Below are 21,633 nucleotides of genomic sequence, written 5' to 3'. Positions count from 1 at the left end.
GGGTGGTGGAGGGAAGCAGCTCAGGTCATGTGATCAAAAGACAGAGACTCCACTTGCCACATACACATATATACACCAAAGCCACACCCTACCACTTCAGTTAATCCCATCAGAGATCAGCTCTCCGATTAGGCTAAGGCTATAATCCAATCATTTCTCCTCCACACCTTCTTGGATTGTCTCACATGTGAGCTTTGGGGGGGGGGTTACCACATCTAAATCATAATATGATTTATTGGATATGGAACATGAAAAGCACCAAAATAGTGAGGCCTGGGAAAATGGGCTGGAAACAAAAGCCAGATATTGATAGGTTTCATCTTTCTCAAGGTAAATCCCTTTCAGATACTGGCTGCAGGCAGGAAGAAATTGTTTCATCAAACCTAAAGTGATAGCCTCTAGGAAACACTAATCTCTTCTAAGATAACTCTTCTCCAGGTGCTGGCCATGGACCCCCAGCCCCCAAACTCAAATTCCTGAGTGTCCAGACTACTGACATGCTCACTAAATCACCTACAACCTATAAAAGCCCAGTCCCCTCCTTTGTTCAGTGGCTCGTTTTCCACCAGGAAAGGGGATCCATTACCATAGATGTAGTTCTGTTTCTGAATAAAGGCTGAAATGATCCATTGAAGTTTGCATCAGGCCCGGTCTGATACATGGTCCATTGTGTTTTCTAGTTCTGAGTTGGAAATATTTGATTCAGATACTGATGTGGTTTGCTGTGGTTAAAAGATATTATAAAACTAGTAGAGAGACATGTACAATCCAGATGTTTAGACAGTACCTGCTGTCTATATAACCCAGTGTAAAATGAAACCTTTTTTTTTGCATTTATGCATACAGTTTACTAAAAGAATAGGAATTCATATGAATTGCCTGGGGTTCCAATCAAATTTAATGCTGATGATCACCAAAAGTGCAGGTCAACTTGTGGTTATGCTTGGAATCTTTGGAACACAAAAAGCTCTTATGTGCAGACATCTTTGTTTGCCTTTCATTTATCATCTGGAGAATAATGTTTTCTTCCATTGACCAAAGGCGAATCAAATCAAGGCATTGTTTTGTAATACCCTAGGAGACAGATTCAAAGTTGCCTGATATTCTTTCTGCATAAACATTTTGAACTTTCTAAGGCAGAAATTGACTATCACTATTGTCTCTGCTTGAAAAATTGGTGAATCTAAATGTCCACATGATTGGGACCAGGTCCTCTGGAAACCCTTGCCTTGGCTGCTTTTTGGGATAGATGTTAGTAACTGTCTTATCATGAGAGGTGATCTGTGCACTTTCCCATTTGTAGGCTGGTGATGTACATCGAGAGGGACAGCAGAAAGACCACTCCAGGCAAGGAGCAGCAAGGCAGTGGTGAATACCTCTCTAGATGCCTGGATCTTCTCATCCGTCACATCGTGCAGGAACTGCCAACAATCCTCTGTAAATTGTAGTCTTGTCCTTAGGCCCTCTTGCTGCTTACCTTTCTGTGACTTAGCTTTTAGGCACTGTCTTATCTGTTTTTACAGGAGAGTGCAATGACACTCTCCTTAAATGTAGTTTCAAGATTTATCTGTCTTTATAATTATTTGGCATTAGTGATATTTTTGAGATGTGAGCAGGCTAAATGTTACATTGAGGTGTTATCTGAGGTAATCTGGGAATTTTAGAAATAAACAGAAGGAAACATGTTAATTGCTTAAAATTGGACTTCTATGATTATTGCAGGTAACTTCTCAAAAGTTATTCCTGCCTAAATCTGAAGAAAATAATTTTCTCTTAAGGTTAGCGCCATAGTTAAGCACAGTGGCACATGCCTATAGTCCTATCTACTCAGGAGGCTGAGGCAGGAGGATCACTCAAAACCAGCCTCAGCAATTTAGCAAGGCCCTAAGCAATTTAGTGAGAATTGTTTCTAAATAAAATATTAAAAAAGGGCTGGGGATGTGACTCAGTGGTAAAGTGCTCCTGGGTTGAATCCCTGCTTACCCCCACCCCCCAACCCCTAAAAAAAGAGTAGAGGCATAAATTAAAATTGATAAAAGAACTTGAACATATATAGAATTTAAAAAACTGAAATGTCAAAATTTAATATTAAAGAATTTTGACAGTATTGGTTTAAAGTTCAATGTTTAAAGATGTCTTTGGTTTGAAAAACTATCCTTAAGGTAAAAATATCTGATAATGATTTGTAAAGAATGTTTATTACAATTAAATCACTTTTTTATTTGAAGAAGTTTAAATAAGGAAAATGTATGTGTAGTTTAAATCCCTTTGCATGCTTTTCCAGCAGATGTAGCTATTAACCAAAAGTGTTTAAAATATAGTTTGCTTCAAACTGTTACGATAAAGTATACTTAAGAAATAGAGATTCAGAACTTCAAAATAATGAAAATATCTTCATGATCAACTGATAATAACTTTTTGCTCTTTACTAAAACATCAGGAGAGGATTTTTTTTTTTTTTTTTTTTCAGTTGGTAGCTGAGTTCAGGGAGGTGTTTGGGAACTGATCTCTTTTTACTATATATATCCTTTGGTTTTTAAAAGTCATGATCCATTATCTGTTCACTTAAAAACTTAAAGTAATTTTTCCTATTTATAAGAGTAATAAGCGATCATAGTTGAACTTTGGAAAATACAAAAAGATTTTCTAAAACCAGTGTGTAATAGTTATTTGTAAATTCTATTTTTAATTCTAGATGAGAGATTGAGTTTATTTGATAGCTTTTATGCAGAATATTACATTCTGTCCCTAGTGGCCATGGTGTCTTCTAAACTCAGTACCTGTGAATAAAAAGAACACAGCTCATACCATTTAGACCCATTATTTGGAAATTAATTAGTAATCAAGCAATGACCATGGGCACCTCCACGTGTGATCTTTGACCTCTGCGCCTGCTCTGGGATGCTTCACAGGTGACATTCTCAACGCCTTGGCTAATGTCTCTGGTCGTAAACACCCATCCACAGTTCAAGCAAAACAGCTGAAGATGTGCCTCCCCCTGATGCCTGTAGTACTTCACCTCGTCACTTCTCAGGTACCTTACCATCATTTTAGGGAAAAGAAAATATAAATTGGCTCACTTCTTTGTAAACTGAAGCTGAGAAACATCAATTCAGAAAAAACATTTTTATTTGTGTCTTGAACAAAATCTGTTCATGGTTTTCGGGATTTAATCTGTGGAAACTCTCATTACACACAGGTATTTCGACCTCAAGTTGTAACAGAAGAGTTTCTTTTCAGTTATGGAACTATTCTTGTGAGTAGCACTTAAGTTTTTCATGTTCTTACTCAAAATGTCTTATCCTTCTGTTTGTGGAATTTGATGTCAATATGAGGTAATTTAAAAATTCTTGTGGCATTTATTTGTCTCCAGGGAAGTGACCTTTTTATATTTTTAATCTGTTGACTGTAATAAAATTTGACATTTGGAGAAAAATATATTTACTCCTGATAATGTATTGTGTTCAGACATCACCCCAAATAGGGTAAGTTAGTCCACAGAAATACTTTCATTGATTTTGGTATTAAACATCATGAACAAATTTAAAATGGTGAACATGGAATGCAAAGAATATGTACTCATTGTTATTCATTTAGGCTTACATTGTCCAATTGTGTCACATCTTTTTGTGTTGGCATTTCTCTGAGTTAAACTCAGCTTAGTTTTTTCTTTAATTTTGATGTCATGACATAGGTAGAAATGAAAACTAAATCATTGTACTATCTTTTTGTTTAGGATATAGTTTTGAGTTATCTTTTCCCTTGTCTATTGTAGTTACAGTGTGTATTGTTGAATAAAATGAGAAAGCTGTACACAAAGGAAAAGCCAAGGTACTTGTCAGATAGCATCTCCAGTCTGACTTTGATACTTGTAATAAACTGAACTGAGATTTTCAAAATGCCACAGAACGATCTAGTTAAAATGAAGTAGGCATCTCAGCTTTATTGTTATTTTGGAATAAAGAAATTACTGCCACCCACAAGTGAGAATATGATTTTCTAGAGGTTCATCATATGGTGAAGTATGATGTTTTTAAGTACAAGTGTTGAATGGATATTACTGACAGGAAACAGTGGGTTCTGGCAATGCAGTAGAGATCATTTTGTGTTCAATTTCAAATCTTTATCATTGTAGTCTCTTGAAGCCCAGATTCTATAAAGTATGTGGTTTTGGTAGTTCACTGGTGAATTTGCAAATTATTAATTACAGCGGTCATCTGTAGACAACTATCTTTAACTTGCTTTTTATTGGCTCTTCTTAAGTAGAATATGGGTACCATATTAGCACGATTATAATTCTAAGTGTTTATAATCCTGTTGCACCAGCACATCGCTGTCAAGAGTAGTTTTGTTCTTTATAGCTTATTTTGGAGTATTTTGGCATCATGTTTGTTCAGGTACAATTATCCTGTGTTCTTTCTTCTTCCTTAGTTCTTTTTTCTGCCCACAGTACATTCTCAAGGAATTAACAAGTGTCTAACCTAAAAGTCTTTATAGACTTTCAGGTATTATACCTGTTCCTTGCAATACTGTGTCCAAAGAAAAGGGAGTTGGCCACCTTGAGGAAGGGAGGTGTGGGAGTACTCTTGAGTATTCTGTAGGGTCATCTTAGTACATGGAAAATAACTTTCCTTGTTCAAACATCTCATCATGATTTTGAGAAAAAAATTTTAGCCCTATTCCCTCCCCCTCCCATTGTAATCTCACCCAAATAAAGGGAATTTAGAGAAATGAAATGGAGATGGGTCTTTTGGCTCTGTTCAGGTCATTTTCCTTGTTTGAATCAGGGCTAGTTCCAGAATTTTTTTTTATTGTTATTGTATCTTGTTAGCTTTCCCTGATTTTCACCTTTCTTATACTCAGTGTTGATGGCATTGATGAAATACTACTACAGAGAGTAAATTATTGATGGAAATTCAGGACCTGGATTTATTTTTTCTTACACTTCTTGTGAATTTATTATGAACTCTTGAGAGTTGGACATTGCTTCTGTGAGTTAATTCATAATCTTTTCAAGATGTCATCAAAACTGTTACTCAAGTGATAGATAATGCCCTATCCATGTCATAAGACATGGGTAACTCATCAGACACCCTACTAGAAGTAAAACCTCTGGAGTTTTCTGCCTTAAAATAATTCTTTTATAATTTTGATTAAGCAAAGAATTCCTAAACATATATTAAAATTGGGAAGGGGACATGGGAGGGCTATACAACTGTGAATGTTTTGTAACCCAGTACTCAGCCCAGTGGCTTGAAGCTTTCCAGATCACAGTGTTTCTTTGGGGCTGGTAACATGAGGAAGTAGTCCATTCATGTTTGCATCCATAGCATTGTACTTTGAAGGCCTTATTAGTCCATCTGGAGACAAAAAATATTTTTAATATTTTTTAAAATAAAAGTGGTCGTTACCATGTAGCAGGTATGTTATCATTTTATATTTTAAAAATGTGCCTTAATTTGAGGTCTTCATTCGTAGTGTACCTTAAGAGCTGTGTCCAATAGCGACAAGATGTTCCATTGAAGCAGCTCTGCAGGAGATGCTGGCCTGCATGAGGTGGGCGTGGAACAAGCCATCGATGTCCACTGTTTCAAGGGTCATAAGGAGCAAGATAGAGAGGGCATTGGAATTGTGCTTCCCACACTGGGTTCAGTTTGCATAAAGGCACCGGAGCACAGATTGCCTGTTTGACCTGAAGGCATTTATCTTTGGGTTTTGTTTTATTTTTATGTTTTTTGGCAGAAAAATTCTATACTAGTATATGGAAATATGACTATAGAAATTTGCATTTTGTAGACTCCCCCCCCCCCCCTCAAGTGAAACAAAGTTTTGGTCTTCTTATATTTTAGATAGACTGCTGTTTGGAAATGGTTTAGGAGGGTACTCTTAAACCAATATCAATCTTTCAAAGACTCTGGGCTAAAGAGTACTACTTAGCTGATAATTGCTGTTTTCACTTCTTATTGGTAGAAATGAACAGTCATCATAACTCTTTTTTTTCTTCTTCAAGTTTTAGTAGTCAGTCTTTGGTGAGCTGCAAGGAGGAGTGTGCATTTCATACTTGTTTTGGGCCTCCATTGAACTGGGCTTGGAAATGGGAGATAATGACAGAAAATAGGGAACTTACCATGTATATTAACCTAATGTTCATTGTATTTTTGGTCTTTTTGAAAACACGCTTGATTAACGAGCTAAAGAAAAGGATTTTGTTGTATTTTCTTCAGTTCTGGCCTTATCAGTTTATAAAAGTACATAATGTGTTAATTATGTATTTCTATCAAAAAAGGACACACTTTGTGACCTCTGTAGATTTTTTATTATCTGTGAATGTTGGTTTGGTAGCTTTTGGTTTCTGTTGTAGGTAAAGCAGAGATGGAACACTCCTTTATTTTTATTTTTTTATTTTAATTTTTTTAGTTGTAGATGGACACACACCTTTATTTATTTATTTTTATGTGGTGCTAAGGATCGAACCCAGGGTCTCACACATGCCAGGCAAGCACTCTACCACTGAGCCACAGCTTCAGCCCTCTTATATTTTTAAAAGAGATAATACAGCTTGAATTATTCTCACCCTGAATACATGACTGTTTGTCTTAATTGAGCTCTCCCTCAGACTTGTACATCTCGTTTATTTTCTTAGTTTATATACTTTGACGCTCACCTTGATGACTGTTCATATCTTCTCTCCTCGAATCTCCAATGCCTCCTAACCCATTCTCTTACCTCATTATGTTCTATTACACTAAGAATGAAGAAGTATATTAAAAAACATTAAAATTGGTAAATTAATGAAATATCCAGTAGGAATACTTTTAATTAAATAGGAGAAGTATAAAGAAGTTATATAAGAAACCCATAATATCATCATGTTGATAACCCTCATTGACACTGGAAAAAAAAAAAAAAGAAAAAGAAATGTGTGCTTAGAAAATCCCAAGAGTACAGAAAAGGAAAAGTGGCAGCACACCTCCCATCTCGGGCTCTGAAAGAAACTGATGCCTGTCCTTTCTGTGATCTCCTTCTGGAAAATTAATGTTAATGTCCTCAGTATCTGTATATTATCTACATATTCTTTCAAAGTAATTACATGAGAAGGATCATGGCATTGACAATGCTATGTGCCTGTCATCTACAGTAAGACTTAGACCATTAAGTGGGTTTATTATAGCCAAAGGTACCTCCAAATATTTTCTTTAGCATCAAATTAATATTTATTTACAAAAGTAATGTCCCATTTTGGAATTTCTTGAAACTATTTTAGCCAGATTATTATTATGAAAAGCTTATAATTATCTCCCTTTTAAAATATATATTTTAGTCTGTTTTTTCTTTGTTTATTCATAGATAGAAAAAGAGAATTCAGAATATCTGGAATTTTCAGTTTTCATTTCCTAGATTGTGATTTTCTTTATAACCTGGAAAGTAAATATGTCTTTAAGATTTTTTTCTTGTTTTAAGAGTAATTTATGCTTATTCATTTAAAATATAAAGTGCAGCCTTGTTAGAGAAAATGTGGAAAATTATAGTGAAATATGAAAAAAATAAAATCACAACTCTACACCCAGAAATAACCACTGTTAATATGTTGTTTCCTTAATATTTTATTCATATGTATGCATTTGTTTATAGAAGAAATTATACCTATGACATATGTGATTGAGACTGTGTATATACACACAGTGTGTTTGTGTGTGTGTGTTTCAATTCTACTTTTTGAATTTAACATAAGTATTTCAATTCTTATCCATATATTTTTTTAAAAAATATTCTTTTTCTGAGCATTTTAATGGCTACATACTTTTCCATTTGTATGAAAGGGATGCAGTTTGAGTAAATGCCCATACCAACAATGTACTATTTAGGGATATGTGAATATGCAGCAAAATGTTTAAAAACATGAATAATATCAGTTGGGAGAGTGGGGGAGAACCAGGCAGGTGGGCTGGAAGAGCTCTTGGAAGGAATGGGGTGTCATTGTTACTAATATCCCAGGTATTGAGAGTAAGTGTGGCATGTTGCTGGAAGTGATTATGGATCAGTTGGATCATTCTTACCTTTTCAGTTGCTATTTAATGTATTCTAGCATTAAATCTCATTGATGATGATTTGTATATTTAAAAATGATTATGGGCTGGGGTTGAAGCTCAGTGGTAGAGCATTTGCTTGGTACATCTGAGGCACTGGGTTCAGTCATCAGTACCACATAAAATAAATAAAGGTATTGTGTCCAACTTCAACTAAAAAATTTCTTTAAAAAATTATAGTTTATAACTTTTAGTATTACAGTCATGTTTTAAAACTATGATTATGGTGTTCATAATATGTAGAGTGTATTTAATGTTTTTTAAGAGTTGTTTCATTAAAAATGGTAGATACAGTTTTGGGAGGAATATTAACTACCTAATTTTTTTAAAGTTATTTTTAAACTTCCATTTATTAAAAATTTTTATTTTCTATTTTTCAGAGTCATATTAAATCAATTGACTCGGGAGAAACTAACATAGATGGAGCTATAGGTGAGTAGACCACACAACATGCAATGTTTGAGGCATTTCGATATTGTGATTTAGAAAATAAACACCTTTACTAATAATGATTAAATGTGTTCCTAGGGCTGACAGCATCAGAAGAATTTATCAAGGTCACGTTGTCGGCTTTTGAAGCAATAATTCAATATCCTGTTTTGTTGAAAGATTATCGCTCTACGGTCAGTTTTCGCAACTTTTGAAAAAAGCTCTTTTTCATTTCCTTGGTAATTCTGTATAAAGGGGCCTGCTTTCCGTATTCTTAGCTCAGATGGGTTCCTCGTATGCAGTAACCATCTCGAAAAGCAGGACAGACCTAGGAAATCTGTTCCTTTTGTTATTGACTTTCTTGTCATGCTCTTCTGGTTACATCTTTATCCCAGCCTCTTCCTCCTCCTTGCCTGATTATTTATTGTAACCAAATATAAACCTTTGCAAGAGGGTTTCTCAACCTGGGCACTTGGGCATTTTGGGATGGACAGTTTGTTGTGGAACCGCCCTGTGCATTGTAGGATGTTCAGCAGCCTCTGCTCAATCGGGGCAGTAGCTTTCACTCCATGGATCCTCAGATGTGACCACCACAAATGTCTCTAAATCCTGACCTACGTCCTCTCAGTGGCAAAATTGCCCCCACTTGAGAACCTCTGCCTTAGGGAAATCCTTAGGAGAGCTGGGTGCTGCTGACATGAGCAGAGGGAAGGAAGGCTTCCTCTGCTATTTATCAGAAAGCACCCCAGGAAGACTAGCCAGCTAGTCTGCAGTGCAAGCAGCAATAGCAGTTGTTTCAGGGAGTGGCTGTTCTTGGAACCTGCCTTGGAGCAGAGACATGGTCTCATCCTCCCCTTCCTGTCCCCCACTCCTGCTCCTCCCACTGCAGCACTGGTGATTTGTACAAGGACCCAAACCCTAGTGACTGCTTTTGGATAATAGAGTATACCCTGGTTTTGCTGGGCAAAACCCAGCAAAGGTTTTGATTTGAAAATATTTCTCAAATTGAAAAAACCCAATAGGCAAAATTTTAGAGAACAGTCACTTAAGTTAGGGAATGCCTGTAATGAGGATGAATGAAAGTACTGAACTTAGAAATTAAAATTGTACTAAAGAAATTATAAAGAAACATTATTTTTTGACCCCTTCATAGTCATTTAGATGGCATTGTAGGATTTAATTCTGGAATTTATTTCTTCACATTATCCTTTCATATCCTCCCCCAATCCCAGCCCTCCCTTTTTGCATTGAATGCTTCATTTAAACAGTGCCTTCCTTGGCTTGTGACATCTTAGAATTAGTTCATTTCTGATTTGGGCTTATAGTATATGCATATTGAAAAATCAAGATTTTTAAAATGTAGCTTAGAATGCTAGAAAAGGAGTCTGTATTTTGCTTTCTTAATTAGGAATTATTTTTAAAATCAGTGGAAGAATGTTATTTTGGAATTTTAGTTGCTGGTTTTCTCAGTTATTGTCAAATGGTATTTAGAAGAATGTTTTAACTCCTCACATATTGTAATGTGAGTATGGTAATGCCACTAACTTCCCAGCTTCAAAAGTGAACTGTGTGTGTGTGTGTGTGTGTTTTGTACTGGGGATTGAACTCGGGGGCACTCGATGACCGAGCCACATCCCCAGCCCTATTTTGTATTTTATTTAGAGACAGGGTCTCATTGAGTTGCTTAGAGCCTTGCTTTTGCTGAAGCTGGTTTTGAACTAGTGATCACTCCTGCCTTAGCCTCCTGAGCCACTGAGATTATAGGGCTGCGCCACTGCACCGGGCAAAGTGAACAGTGTGTGTGTTTCTTATGTTCAGTAAGTTTATCATAACTCCTTCATGAAGTTTGTTCTTTCTTTTATAGTTTTTATTCAACATTTTTTCTTAAAATTGTATCCTTTTGCATATTAAAGAATTTTCCTGAACATTTTAACAAGATAGTATGTACTTTAGTGGTGGTTACAGTGAGGTCAAGGGTGGTGATGGTTTGAAGTATCAAGCGGTTCTGTATCTGAAATTTTAAGGCTTGTTTAGATGTGTTTGAACTCACTGTGTTAGAGAAAGTTGTTAAAAGATCATCGGTAAATGCCAGCACCGTAATCTTTTTTTTTTTTTTTTGGTACTGGGGATTGAACCCAAGGGTGCTTAACCACTGAGTTGCATCCCAGCCCTTTTTATTTTGTATTTTGACACAGAGCCTCACTAAATTTCTGAGGCTGACTTTGAACTCCTGTTCCTTCTGCCTCAGCCTCCTGAGCACTGGGATTACAGGCATGCACCACGGCACCTAGCTGTAATCTTTACTCTCCATTTTTCTTCTTATTTTAGCTCTAGGAAGGAAGTGTGGAATCATGGCAAATATGAAACATATAAACACATCACATTTAATATCTAACTGCTCTGGGTAATCCTTCAGTATTAATCGATTGCCTTGCCTTACTAAGGACTACTTCAGGCACAGGGCAAGGATAGAAATGAAACAAAGTAGTAACCCCTATAGAACCTATAAGTAGAGAGAGAGAGAGATGATAAATATTCAAATAAATTTTAATACACCAAGTGGTAGGATGTCCTATGAAGGAAACATGAAAGTGTAAGTGGGTGAGTTAAGTGATTTTTATAAGTAGTTATTTTTCTCTTCAATAATGGATGTTTGGATAGACAAGTGATAAATCTGGGGGAAGAAGTTTCTAGGCAGAGGCAGTAGCAAGTATGAAAACACTCAGGAGGAGCTGTGCCCAAGGACTAGTAACTTGGTTGATGATTCAGCTGGGCTAGAGCAACCTTCTAGAAGATGAGAGCTGACCAGTGGGGCTGGGAGAAGTAATGTGTTGCATGAGGAACTTGGCCATGGTAACAGTTTTGGAGATTAATGATTATTGATCTTGGTTCTTGCATGGTCCCTTTGCTATTTCACAAAGATTTTCAGATGTAGTTTTGAGAAGTAGGAGTAACAATTTCCTGTGGTTTCAGGTTAAATTTTTGATTGGTGTATAGTATAGTTCCATAGTATGAATATGTGTATACAATATGTTAAAATATCCTTGGACAGGCATTATGTTGCTTCTAGTTTGGGGCACTTATCCATGGCATTTTGTGAATATTGTTATGTATTTTGGTGTACTTATGCACATGTTATTTCTAGGATACATACTCATTGGTTATGGGGTACATGTGAACTCAGTTCTCCCTAAGGGTGGTCATTCACTTTCAGCAGCATAGTACCTGGTGCTTCTCATCCTGCCTAACTCTGGTTATTTCAGACTTTTTAACAGATCTGTATAGTATTATTTCACCATAGCTTTAATTTTTTTTCAGGACTTAATGAAGCCTTTTAACATATTTAGTGACCATTTGGATAAACGTTAGTGAAGTATTCATCCAAGTATTCTCTTGAGTTGGCCTTTTATCATGAAATCCTTTATACTTTCTGTCCCCTGATGATAATTATACTAATATCATACTAGACCTCTGAAGATTATTGCTTTTGTCAGGTTTTGTAAGGGGGGGAAAAAGGGACATGACAGGGCTGAGGTTGTGGCTCAGTGGTAGTGCGCTTGCCTAGCATGTGTGAGGCACTGGGTTTGATTCTCAGCACCACATATAAATAAACAAATAAAAGATCCACCAACAATTATAATTAAAAAAATATTAAAAAATAGACATGACAGCGGAAGGGAAGGGACTTGGGAGACTGGGATGAGGAATAAGAGAGGGCAGTGGAGTGAATACAATCCGAGGATGTTACATGTGTGAAACTGTCACCATGAAACTCATTTTATTGTATGATTAATAGGTGCTAATAATTATAAAAATAGGGGTGTGTCCCCTCTTTTTATATCCTTTAAGAGTGGGAGTTATTTCATTCTCTAATATTGCTAGCATTTTCCTGTGAAGCTATTAAGACATTTGTTTTAAGGGAAGAAGGGGGTCATCTTTGTAGAATAGTTTTCTCTTAATTTTTTTCTCTATTTAGTTTTTTAAAGTATTTTTAAATTGTCAATGGACCTTTTATTTTATTTATTCATTTATATGCGGCACTGAGGATCGAACCCAGGGCCTCTCACATGCCAGGCAAGTGCTCCACCACTGAGCCACAACTCTAGCCCCTCTATTTAGTTTTGTTTCTCTATTTTTTAATATGGTTTTAACAATTTATTGGCATGAAGAGATTCATATTTTCTTCCTGCCTTTAGTGGCAGTGTGATCTAGTATCACGTGTTTTTTAATATATATATTTTTTCCCTGAACAAGCTAACTAGAATTATGTTAGCTTTATTAACTTTATCCAAGAGCAACTTTTCAATTTTGCCAGTCTCCTCTTATGTTTCTATTTCATATTTCTGCTCTAATAATCCTTATTTGTTTTTTCTTTAGATCTTTTATTATTTTTCAGATAAATATTTAGATTATTTGTTTTCAATTGCATTAAAGATAGTTTTTTTTGGATGAATATAATAAAATTTTATTGATTAAAATATCAACTGTAGGCATTATTTATGGAGTGCTTGTTATTTCCAAGCCACTATATTAAATTAAGGCAGGGACCGCTTAAGGGTAAGGAAATCGATCACATGCAGTCAGTGATAGAGCCTGGCTCAAGAGTCCATTCTCTAGTTAAAGTTACAGCATGCTCAAATTCTCCCCTTCTCCACAGCTCTCATTTTTCTTCAGTTATGGTTCCAAACTCTTTGCTCCCCAACATACTAGACAGATTTTCATAACTAATTAGCACAAACCACTTCCTTGTCCCACTTACAATTTTTTAAAAAATGTTTTTAGTTGTCAAGGGACCTTTAACCTTTTTATTTATTTATTGATTTAGTTATTAATTAATTATATGCAGTGCTGAGAATTGAACGCAGTGCCTCACACATGCTAGACAAGTTCTCCACCACTGACCTATAACCCCAGCACCCCACAGCCCCATTTCTTTTTTATTTTGCAATTCTATAATAGCTATCTTCTTGTTAAATATTCTTTTTATTTATTTTTTATTCTAATTTGTTATATATGACAGCAGAATGCAGTATAATTCATGTTACACATATAGAGCAAAAATTTTCATATCTCTGGTTGTACACAAAACATATTCACACCATTCGTGCCTTCATACATGTACTTAGGGTAATGATGAACATATGTCACCAAAAGATGGTTTCTTTTTAAATACTGTTCTTGCAGCATCTCATAAGCTTTGATATAGAATTTTTTTCATCTTTTGGTTAAGATATTTTCTAAAAAAAATTTCTTTCCTTGACTCATGGTGTGTTTGCATATAAAATATGTATTTTAAAATTTCCAAGTATATAAGCACTTTATAGTTATTTCTATATTTGATTTCTATCTTAATTATTTTGAAGTTTGGAAATATACTCTGTGGTTTCAATTTGTTCATATTTTTAAAGACATCATAGCCCTATTTTTTTGTAGATATTTTGTATGTGAAGAATGGGTACTTTACCAGGTATTCAGTGCAATATTCAATATATGTCTATTAGGTTATATTTATTGATTATCTTGTTTAAATCCTTCCTCTCTGTGTTTTCAGATTGTTGTCACTGTGATAAAATATCTGAAACAACTTAGAGGAGGAAAGATTTAACTCCCAGTTTCAGAGGTTTCAGTGTGTGGTCAGCTGGCTCCATTGCTGTGAGACTGAGATGGGACAGAAACTTCCTGACAGAGGGTACAGTGGAGGAAAGCTCCTCACCTCATACAGCCAGAAAGCAGAGAGGGCACAAGGGAGGAAGGGTCTAGGATGAAATATACCCTTTAAGGCACACCCCCAGTGACCCCACCTCCTACAATTTCCACCACCTTCTAATAGCACCATCAACTGGAGACCAAACCTTCAACTCCTGAGCCTTTGAGAATATTCCAGATGCAAACTCTAACACTCTCCTTACTAATGTTGATCTGCTTATATTATAAACTTTTAAGAGAAGTGTATATAAATCTCATTACTATTATTTCTTCTTATAGTTGTGAAAGATTTTGTTTTATATATTTTGAGGCCATATTAATTGTATACAAATATGCAATTATGTCATCTTTTATAGTTGCAAATGACTTCCTTGATCTCTACTGATGTATTTTGTCATAAGTCTATTTTGTCCCATCCTAATATAAACATACAAGCTTTCTTTTGGTTAATATTTGCTTGATAATTCCTGTGTCATTTTACTTCCAACATTTCTTTATTTTTATATCCATATACATTTTATATAATTTTAAAAAAGTTAATTCGTATAAATGTTGACTTATAACTGGGCATATACTCCATTTACACGGTGCGATTATTAATATATTTGGATTCTACTGTCTTCTTTCACACTTTTGCCATAAATGTTTTCTTTTGTCCCACCTCTACTTTCTAGTCGTATTGACGTCCCCCCCTCCCATGTAAGGTGGTATTTATACACTGTTATTTTACCTCTTACCCTAAAATTAATATCATGTATGTGAACTTATTAAAACCTGAACTTGAAACTTATTTTCCTTAATTAATACAGCTCAACCTATTTACCTCCATTTAGTTCCCTCATGATACTTATGTTATTGTTGCATTTCCAAGTCTTTGTTTCAAACACTCTCATCAAACCTTAACATCGCCACTTTAATAGGAAGCTCATTTATTCTTGCTACTTCCTTTGTTCTTCATTCTCACCTTGTCTTTTCACTGATTTTTGACTGAAATATACCCTTTACCATTTTTTTTAAACCTTAGGTGAGTTGCTGCCAAACTGTCTGATGAAGTCATTATTTCTTGAGGGATATTTTTTCTGAGTTTCCAGTTATTTTTGCCATAATTGTTAAGCATTGCACAGATACTACTTTATAATCTTATGATTTGGACTGTTGTTGGAGAGGATCAGCTGTAGTCTTCAGGTTTTTTTCTGAAGGAATCTTTGTCTCCTTGGTCTCATTCTAAAACTCTTCTTTTGGTGGGAGGTATCTTTGGTGTTCTGTAGATTGACTATATTTTAACTAAATGTGAATTTCTTTTAAAAATGTATTCTGAGATTTTCTGTGCCTTCAGACTCTGTGGATTGTCCGTTTTCATCAGTCTGGAAAGTTCTCTGCCATTAACTCAGCTTATTCCCTCTTTTGTTCCATTTTTAGCAATTTAGATCACATGTACGTTAAACATTCTCTATTTTCTAAGTTTCTGTCTTTCTGCATATTTCATCCTCTCTTTCAGTGGTATATTCTAAATGATTTTATTGGTTCTCTGTGTTCAAGTATAGCCATTCAGATTTTAATTTTGGTTATTTTTCACTTGTATTTTGTCATTTCTAGAAATTCTGCTTGTCTTTTTTTCTTTTCGAATGTTTACTGCTTTTTATAATTTCCTGTTCCCTGTAGATATTCTCTTTGTGATTTATTTATTTACACTTTAGAAATGTAGTTTTCCTATACAGCATGTCTGATAATTCCCATGGAATAAGATAGCAAAATTCTTCGTAGTCTGTGGTATCTGTTACATCTTGTTTATGCCCAAATCATTATATTTATATGGTGGTTTGATGGTTCACTCCTTGCTGCTCATTGTCCTTGACATCCATTTGTGGGCGTTCCCTGAAACCTAGTTTCACATTCATTCCTCCAGAGAGGCTTTGAGTTTGCTTCCGCCAGCCATCTAAGTGTTCTACCAGTTGGGACCTTGCCTCACACTCAGGTTATCTGAGTATACAAATTCCTGAGAATCCAGGTCTGAGACCATGATTCCCTAGGACACACTTTTGTTCTGGAACACGAGTGTGTTCAGGTTTGGTCCCTCACTTTGAGAGCTGAATCCTCTCTCGGCAGGTACCCACTCAAAAAGCTCCTATCTTGGGAGGAATTGGCCCCACTGACCCCACGGCAGCCCTGTGTCGGTATTGTTGGCAGCTACCTCCTGGCACCATCTGGCTAGGCTCTGCTTAAGCTTTTGTCCAGAAATTGGCCTGAAAATTCCCTCAGTGTTTTTAACACCTTAACTATTTTTAGGATTTTGGTTTTTTATCTTGCACTCTTCATTGTCTGCAGTGAGTGTTAATCCAAGTAACCACACCCATCATACCTAGAAACCCTGTTTGACATGGTGATTTTCACAGCAATGAATTTTAAGTCTACGATTGAGACATTATTTGCTGAGATGTTGCTATTGATTCCTTTGCTTAATGAACAGTAACCTCATGGCTAATTTGTTAAGATCCAGTGTTTATAAATATCTGAATTGCATTTAAATAGAAATTTAATTAGTTTATTTTCTACTCATGAAATGCAAGCATACTAATTATTGAAACTGCAACCTCTAGTATGATAAAAAGGTATCATTACAATTTACAGCCTCATAAAAAGTATTTTTTAATGCCATAACTCATGGGACGTCTTCTAATTATCTCTTTTTGAGCATGACTGGAATATATGAAGATCCATACCCCAAGGAGCCTAACATTGTTTGAAATTTGAGCACACACTGTCTTCAAGGTTCCTGATCAATACTGTATTATATGGAAGTGGCTGAATGCACTTAACTCTTCCTGAGCACAAGTGTTTAACTGAGATTTTTCTGAATTTCTAGACCATTTAGTGCCTCAGAGTTGGAAGTCACTAGTCTGGCCTACAGAGTAGTCAGTAAACTATAGGAATTTTATTTGTACATAGAATTTGTTTCCACTCACAATGCTTTCAAAAACATTAAATAGCAAAGAAATAAAGATTTCTTTATTGGAAAAGTCTAATGATATAATTTGCCTAAGATGCAGTTCTATTTGACATTAAAAACCAAGCTAAACCTTATTATATAGCATTAATTTTTTTTAACTAAAGGGTGAAGGTTAATATTGAGTCATTTAAGCTGATTATTTGAGTTCATAGTATTGATGGGGATGTAGAAAAAACATAACTCTCAGAAACTGCTAGTCAGAGTATAAATTGGTACAATCAGCTTGGAAAACTGTTTGGAAGAAGCTGATCATGTGTATATACTATGACTTAATAATTCAGTAGTTTCACTTCTAAATATGCATTTAACAGAAATGTGAACTTAGCTTCACCAAAATATGTATGCAGGAATGTTCAGCTCCAAAATTGGAAACTATCAAAGTGCCTATCACCAGTCTATAAAGAAATATGTTATGGGACAGTTGTAAGCTGGAATACTATACAGAAGAAAAAATGAATGAGTCTATAGTTACTCTTACCAATATGTATAAATCTCACCAACTTAATATGAAACTAAAATTGTACAAAGTTTAAAAACAGCCAAAAATTTGTTACAGGTCAGTATAGTGGTTACCCTCCAGTGGTCACTGTTTAGGCAGTGACTGGAAGAGGCTACAAAAGGGTTTGTGATACCCTGTTTCTTCATCTGGTGCTACTTACTTCAGTGCGTTCAAATTGTGAAGATTAACTGCATGTTAGTATCTTATATTTGAATTTAAAAGTTTTCATAAATATGAAAAGGGTTATTTAGAACTTGGTGAATGTGAGCTATATATTCACAAGTATATTTAATTTTTTTTCTTTTGCAAAGTTATTTAGTATGAATACACATCTTCACTATCTTTCATTGGTGTGAACTCATGTCAGTATTAGTTTCCTATTGTTGCTATAACAAATTACCACAAATTTAGTGGCTTTAAACCACCCAAATTTATTATCTTACAGGTCTGGAGGTCAGACCCTGAAATGAGTCTTTGGGGCTAAAATCAAATTGTCAGTATAGCTATGTTCTTTCTGGATATTTTAAGGCAAGAATCCATTTCATTCCCTTTCCAGCTTCTAGAGGCCACCTGTATTCTTTGGTTCTTGACTTCTTCCATCTTCAAGCCAGCAGAGTAGCATCTTCACATCTCGGTCTCTACCTCTGCTTTCAGTGTTAAATCCTCTCTGATTCTGACTTTTCTAGACCTTCTTACAAGGATTCTAATAAAGATAATCTAAGATAATATCCCCTCTTAAGATCCTTAACTTAAATCTGCAAAGTCCCAGTTGCCATGTAAAGTAACTTGGAGGGGGCAACATTTTGTCTACCACTCTTTCCTGTATTTATCAGTGGCTTCATTATTGTTTAAATTATTTTGGTGCTGAAATTCACAAGATTTGATCAGTGTAAGTCCATTTGAATTGGCTTCTGTATCCTTGTGACACTGCCTATCCTTTTTTTTTTTTTTTTTTTTAGCATTTCCTTACTTTCTGGCACAATAAGTTACTGTGGCCTCAATTTGTTATTCTGTCCTGGCCTTAGAATTAATCATTTCTCTGAGGATCTCTGGTTTCCTTTAGTGTGAAAGAACATTACAGACTAAGATCGGAACACTAAGTGTGCTCTGGTCTGTTTCTTAGAATGTCTTAGCTCCTAGACTTTTCCAAGAAATGGAACTAAGAAATATATGTGTGTATAAAATGCTATTATTGGTAATGCTTTCAATTTTAAACGTACTTCCCCCCTTGTTGATTTTAATGTTTTAAAACATGTAGAACATTGACAAAGTTTGAAAATCAAAACTATCAAAGATATATTCAGAGGAACATCATGCCCTTCCCTTGGGTATATATAGAGCCTTTGCACTCAACTGATGCTCTGTCATGTCCTCCCTACCCTTGTGAGTCACCACCTTTGTTGATTTCTGGCTTACCTTCCAGTGTTTCTTTTTGTAACGTGAATGTATATGTTCTTTTCCCATTTTTTTCCTTATAGAGTTGGTAATACATATTGTCTTCTATGTTATGCTTTTTCATATAATAATGTTGGATGTTATTTCTTATCAGTTCATATTTATCTTCCTCTTTATTAGAGCAGTATAGCACTCGAGTTTGTATTCATACCATAGGCTATTCAGCTAGTCTGTGTAGAACTTTAGGTGGTTTCTAGTATTTTGCAAATAAAAACAATAAATAACTTTGTTCATATGCAGTTTCCTATTGTTGGAGGTATATCTTGATGGTTAATTCCTTGAAAATATTTTGCATCCAATTAAAAAGGTAAATGCATATGTATTTTTGTTAGATATTGCCAGCATTCCTTACATTGTAGTCTACTGATTATACTTTCCCACCAGCAACACATGAGCATGCCCTTTTTTTCATAGTCTTGCCAGTAATCACTTTTTTGAATTTTTGTTAACCTGATATGGTCTTGGGAATTCTTGCTATCTACTAGCTATTTAATATTATAAAGAAGATTGTTGAACCAATGTTTTGTCTGGTTTTCTTAGCTGCTTGAGATTGCTTTTCTGAGTGGCCTCTTCTAGAAGTAGAGGTAGATGTTAAATCTGGTACCTCATCCTGTGTATCTGAGGCAGCCTCTGCTGAGAAGAGGCTGACAGTTGAGGTGGCCGCGTTAATGATGGTGCTATCAGGTATTTCAGGTTGATTAGGGTGTCCTAAAATGGAAGCAGTGATGTCATTTTCAAATGTAGAATAAGAATTCAATTGACTACTTAGAAAACTTTTCAAGCAATTTACTTTCATCAATAAAATCAACGTAAAATAAACTTGTTTATAAAAACAATTATGTAAAACATACTTTCATTGTAAATGATTACCTTTTAGAGGTACATTTTTCAGTAAGTTATGAGATTATTGCGTTTTTCTTTAAAAGAAGGTAGCTTGAGTAGGGTTGCATGGTTTTTTACAGCTTAAAGCTCTTTGACATTTCATAAAATGGAAAATGTTAAATTATAAACAAAGAATCATCTTGTGTATTAATAGCTTGTTGAAGAAAAAACGAGATTTAGTGCTATAAGTGTTTGCATAATCCAAGTTAGTTTGTTATTTTCTGGGTTTGTTCCAGAGCCATCTTTAGTGTCCCTAAATTGGACATTCATCTCATTTGGGACATGCCATTGAGGATCATTTTAACAATAACTATTTTGTGTGCACTTTCTCATTTAAATGAAGATTCTAGTTTTTGCGCAAAGAAATAAAAAATTTCCTAGTCTTCAGTAATTTCTATCTTTAAAAAGAATTCAGTAGTATTTTGTTTTTAGGACATGTCCTCAAATTAACTTTGACATTGCCGAATGTTTTTAAGAAATTGCTAACACTAACATGAAATATTAAAATTCCTTAGGTTACTCTTTATAGGTATGTTATCCCTACAGCTAAAATAGTGACAATGGAATTTTGTTAGAAGTCATTGGTGCAGTGGATTCTAATTAGAATTTCAGTGGTTAATGGCATTTTTTTTTTTTCTGTATTCTGTGGAATAATTTGGAAGGGCAAAACATTGAAGAAAAAAAATTTCTAACTCAGCCAATGTGTGCTCAGTCTCTCCTTTTTGATAAGGAGACCTGTTACCAACAGGCAAAGCTATGCCAATTTGAAGGTCTAGGGCATGCTGTCTGCCATATCTTGTGTCAGATTTTTCATCATGGTTTCCTCACTGTCACTCAGAAGTGACTTGGCAGAGAGTTTTTAGGGTTTCATCTTTTTTTTTTTTTTTTTTTGTGAGGGAGGTTTTCCATTATTGTTATGCTGTATTGCATTTTTTAAATTAAAGAATACTATTTTAACGTAACTTTTTAAAATACTAGTTGAAGTCCACCATGAATCACTCATTATTATTTTTTTTAAAGAGAGAGAATTTTTTAATATTTATTTATTTTTTTTAGTTTTCAGTGGACACAACATCTTTTATTTTTATGTGGTGTGCTGAGGATCAAACCGAGCCCCCCTCGCATGCCAGGCAAGTGCTCTACCACTTGAGCCATATCCCCAGCCCCACTCATTATTTTTTAAAACAAAAAACATCTGCAACATGATTAATCAGTAAGTGTAATATTCATTTATTGTGTTGATATGATATCAGACTTGAAATTTCCCAGAACCTAAGGGAACTTAGCCACAGTTTTAGATAAAAATCAGTGGATATTGAAGGAAGAAAATAAATACCTACTGTTTAAAAGTGTGTTTGGAAGAGAGTGACCCCCCTGGGAGAAGATGTCCACTTGGATCCTAGGGGGCCAACAGGTGCTCCTTCCCAGGACTATGGTCTGGTGGAAGGCAAAGAAGCTACTGTGAAACACCTGCCTGGCCTTTTTATAGCTATTAGGCCTAGATGTATCTGAACTGTGTTTCAATTTCTTTTTTAGGTAGGATTAGGGAGTGGCTGAGAAGACAGGTA

At 35.1% G+C, this 21,633-nt stretch overlaps 1 protein-coding gene across 1 annotated transcript in view; it reads left to right on the top strand.

Moving 5' to 3' along the window:
- Positions 1–21,633, top strand: part of Ulk4 (unc-51 like kinase 4) — a 516,944-nt gene that overhangs the window by 181,766 nt on the left and 313,545 nt on the right. The window contains exons 24-28 of the mRNA XM_071600065.1: positions 1,304–1,437; positions 2,913–3,034; positions 3,200–3,256; positions 8,468–8,519; positions 8,616–8,710. Of these exons, the coding sequence (XP_071456166.1) occupies positions 1,304–1,437; positions 2,913–3,034; positions 3,200–3,256; positions 8,468–8,519; positions 8,616–8,710 (460 nt within the window). The remainder of the gene's footprint in view (positions 1–1,303; positions 1,438–2,912; positions 3,035–3,199; positions 3,257–8,467; positions 8,520–8,615; positions 8,711–21,633) is intronic.

This window comes from Marmota flaviventris, chromosome 1 (assembly GCF_047511675.1).
Source record: "Marmota flaviventris isolate mMarFla1 chromosome 1, mMarFla1.hap1, whole genome shotgun sequence".
Lineage (NCBI taxonomy): Eukaryota > Metazoa > Chordata > Mammalia > Rodentia > Sciuridae > Marmota > Marmota flaviventris.
The sequence above is the reverse complement of the archived record's forward strand: the minus strand, read 5'-3'. Positions and strand labels throughout refer to the sequence as shown.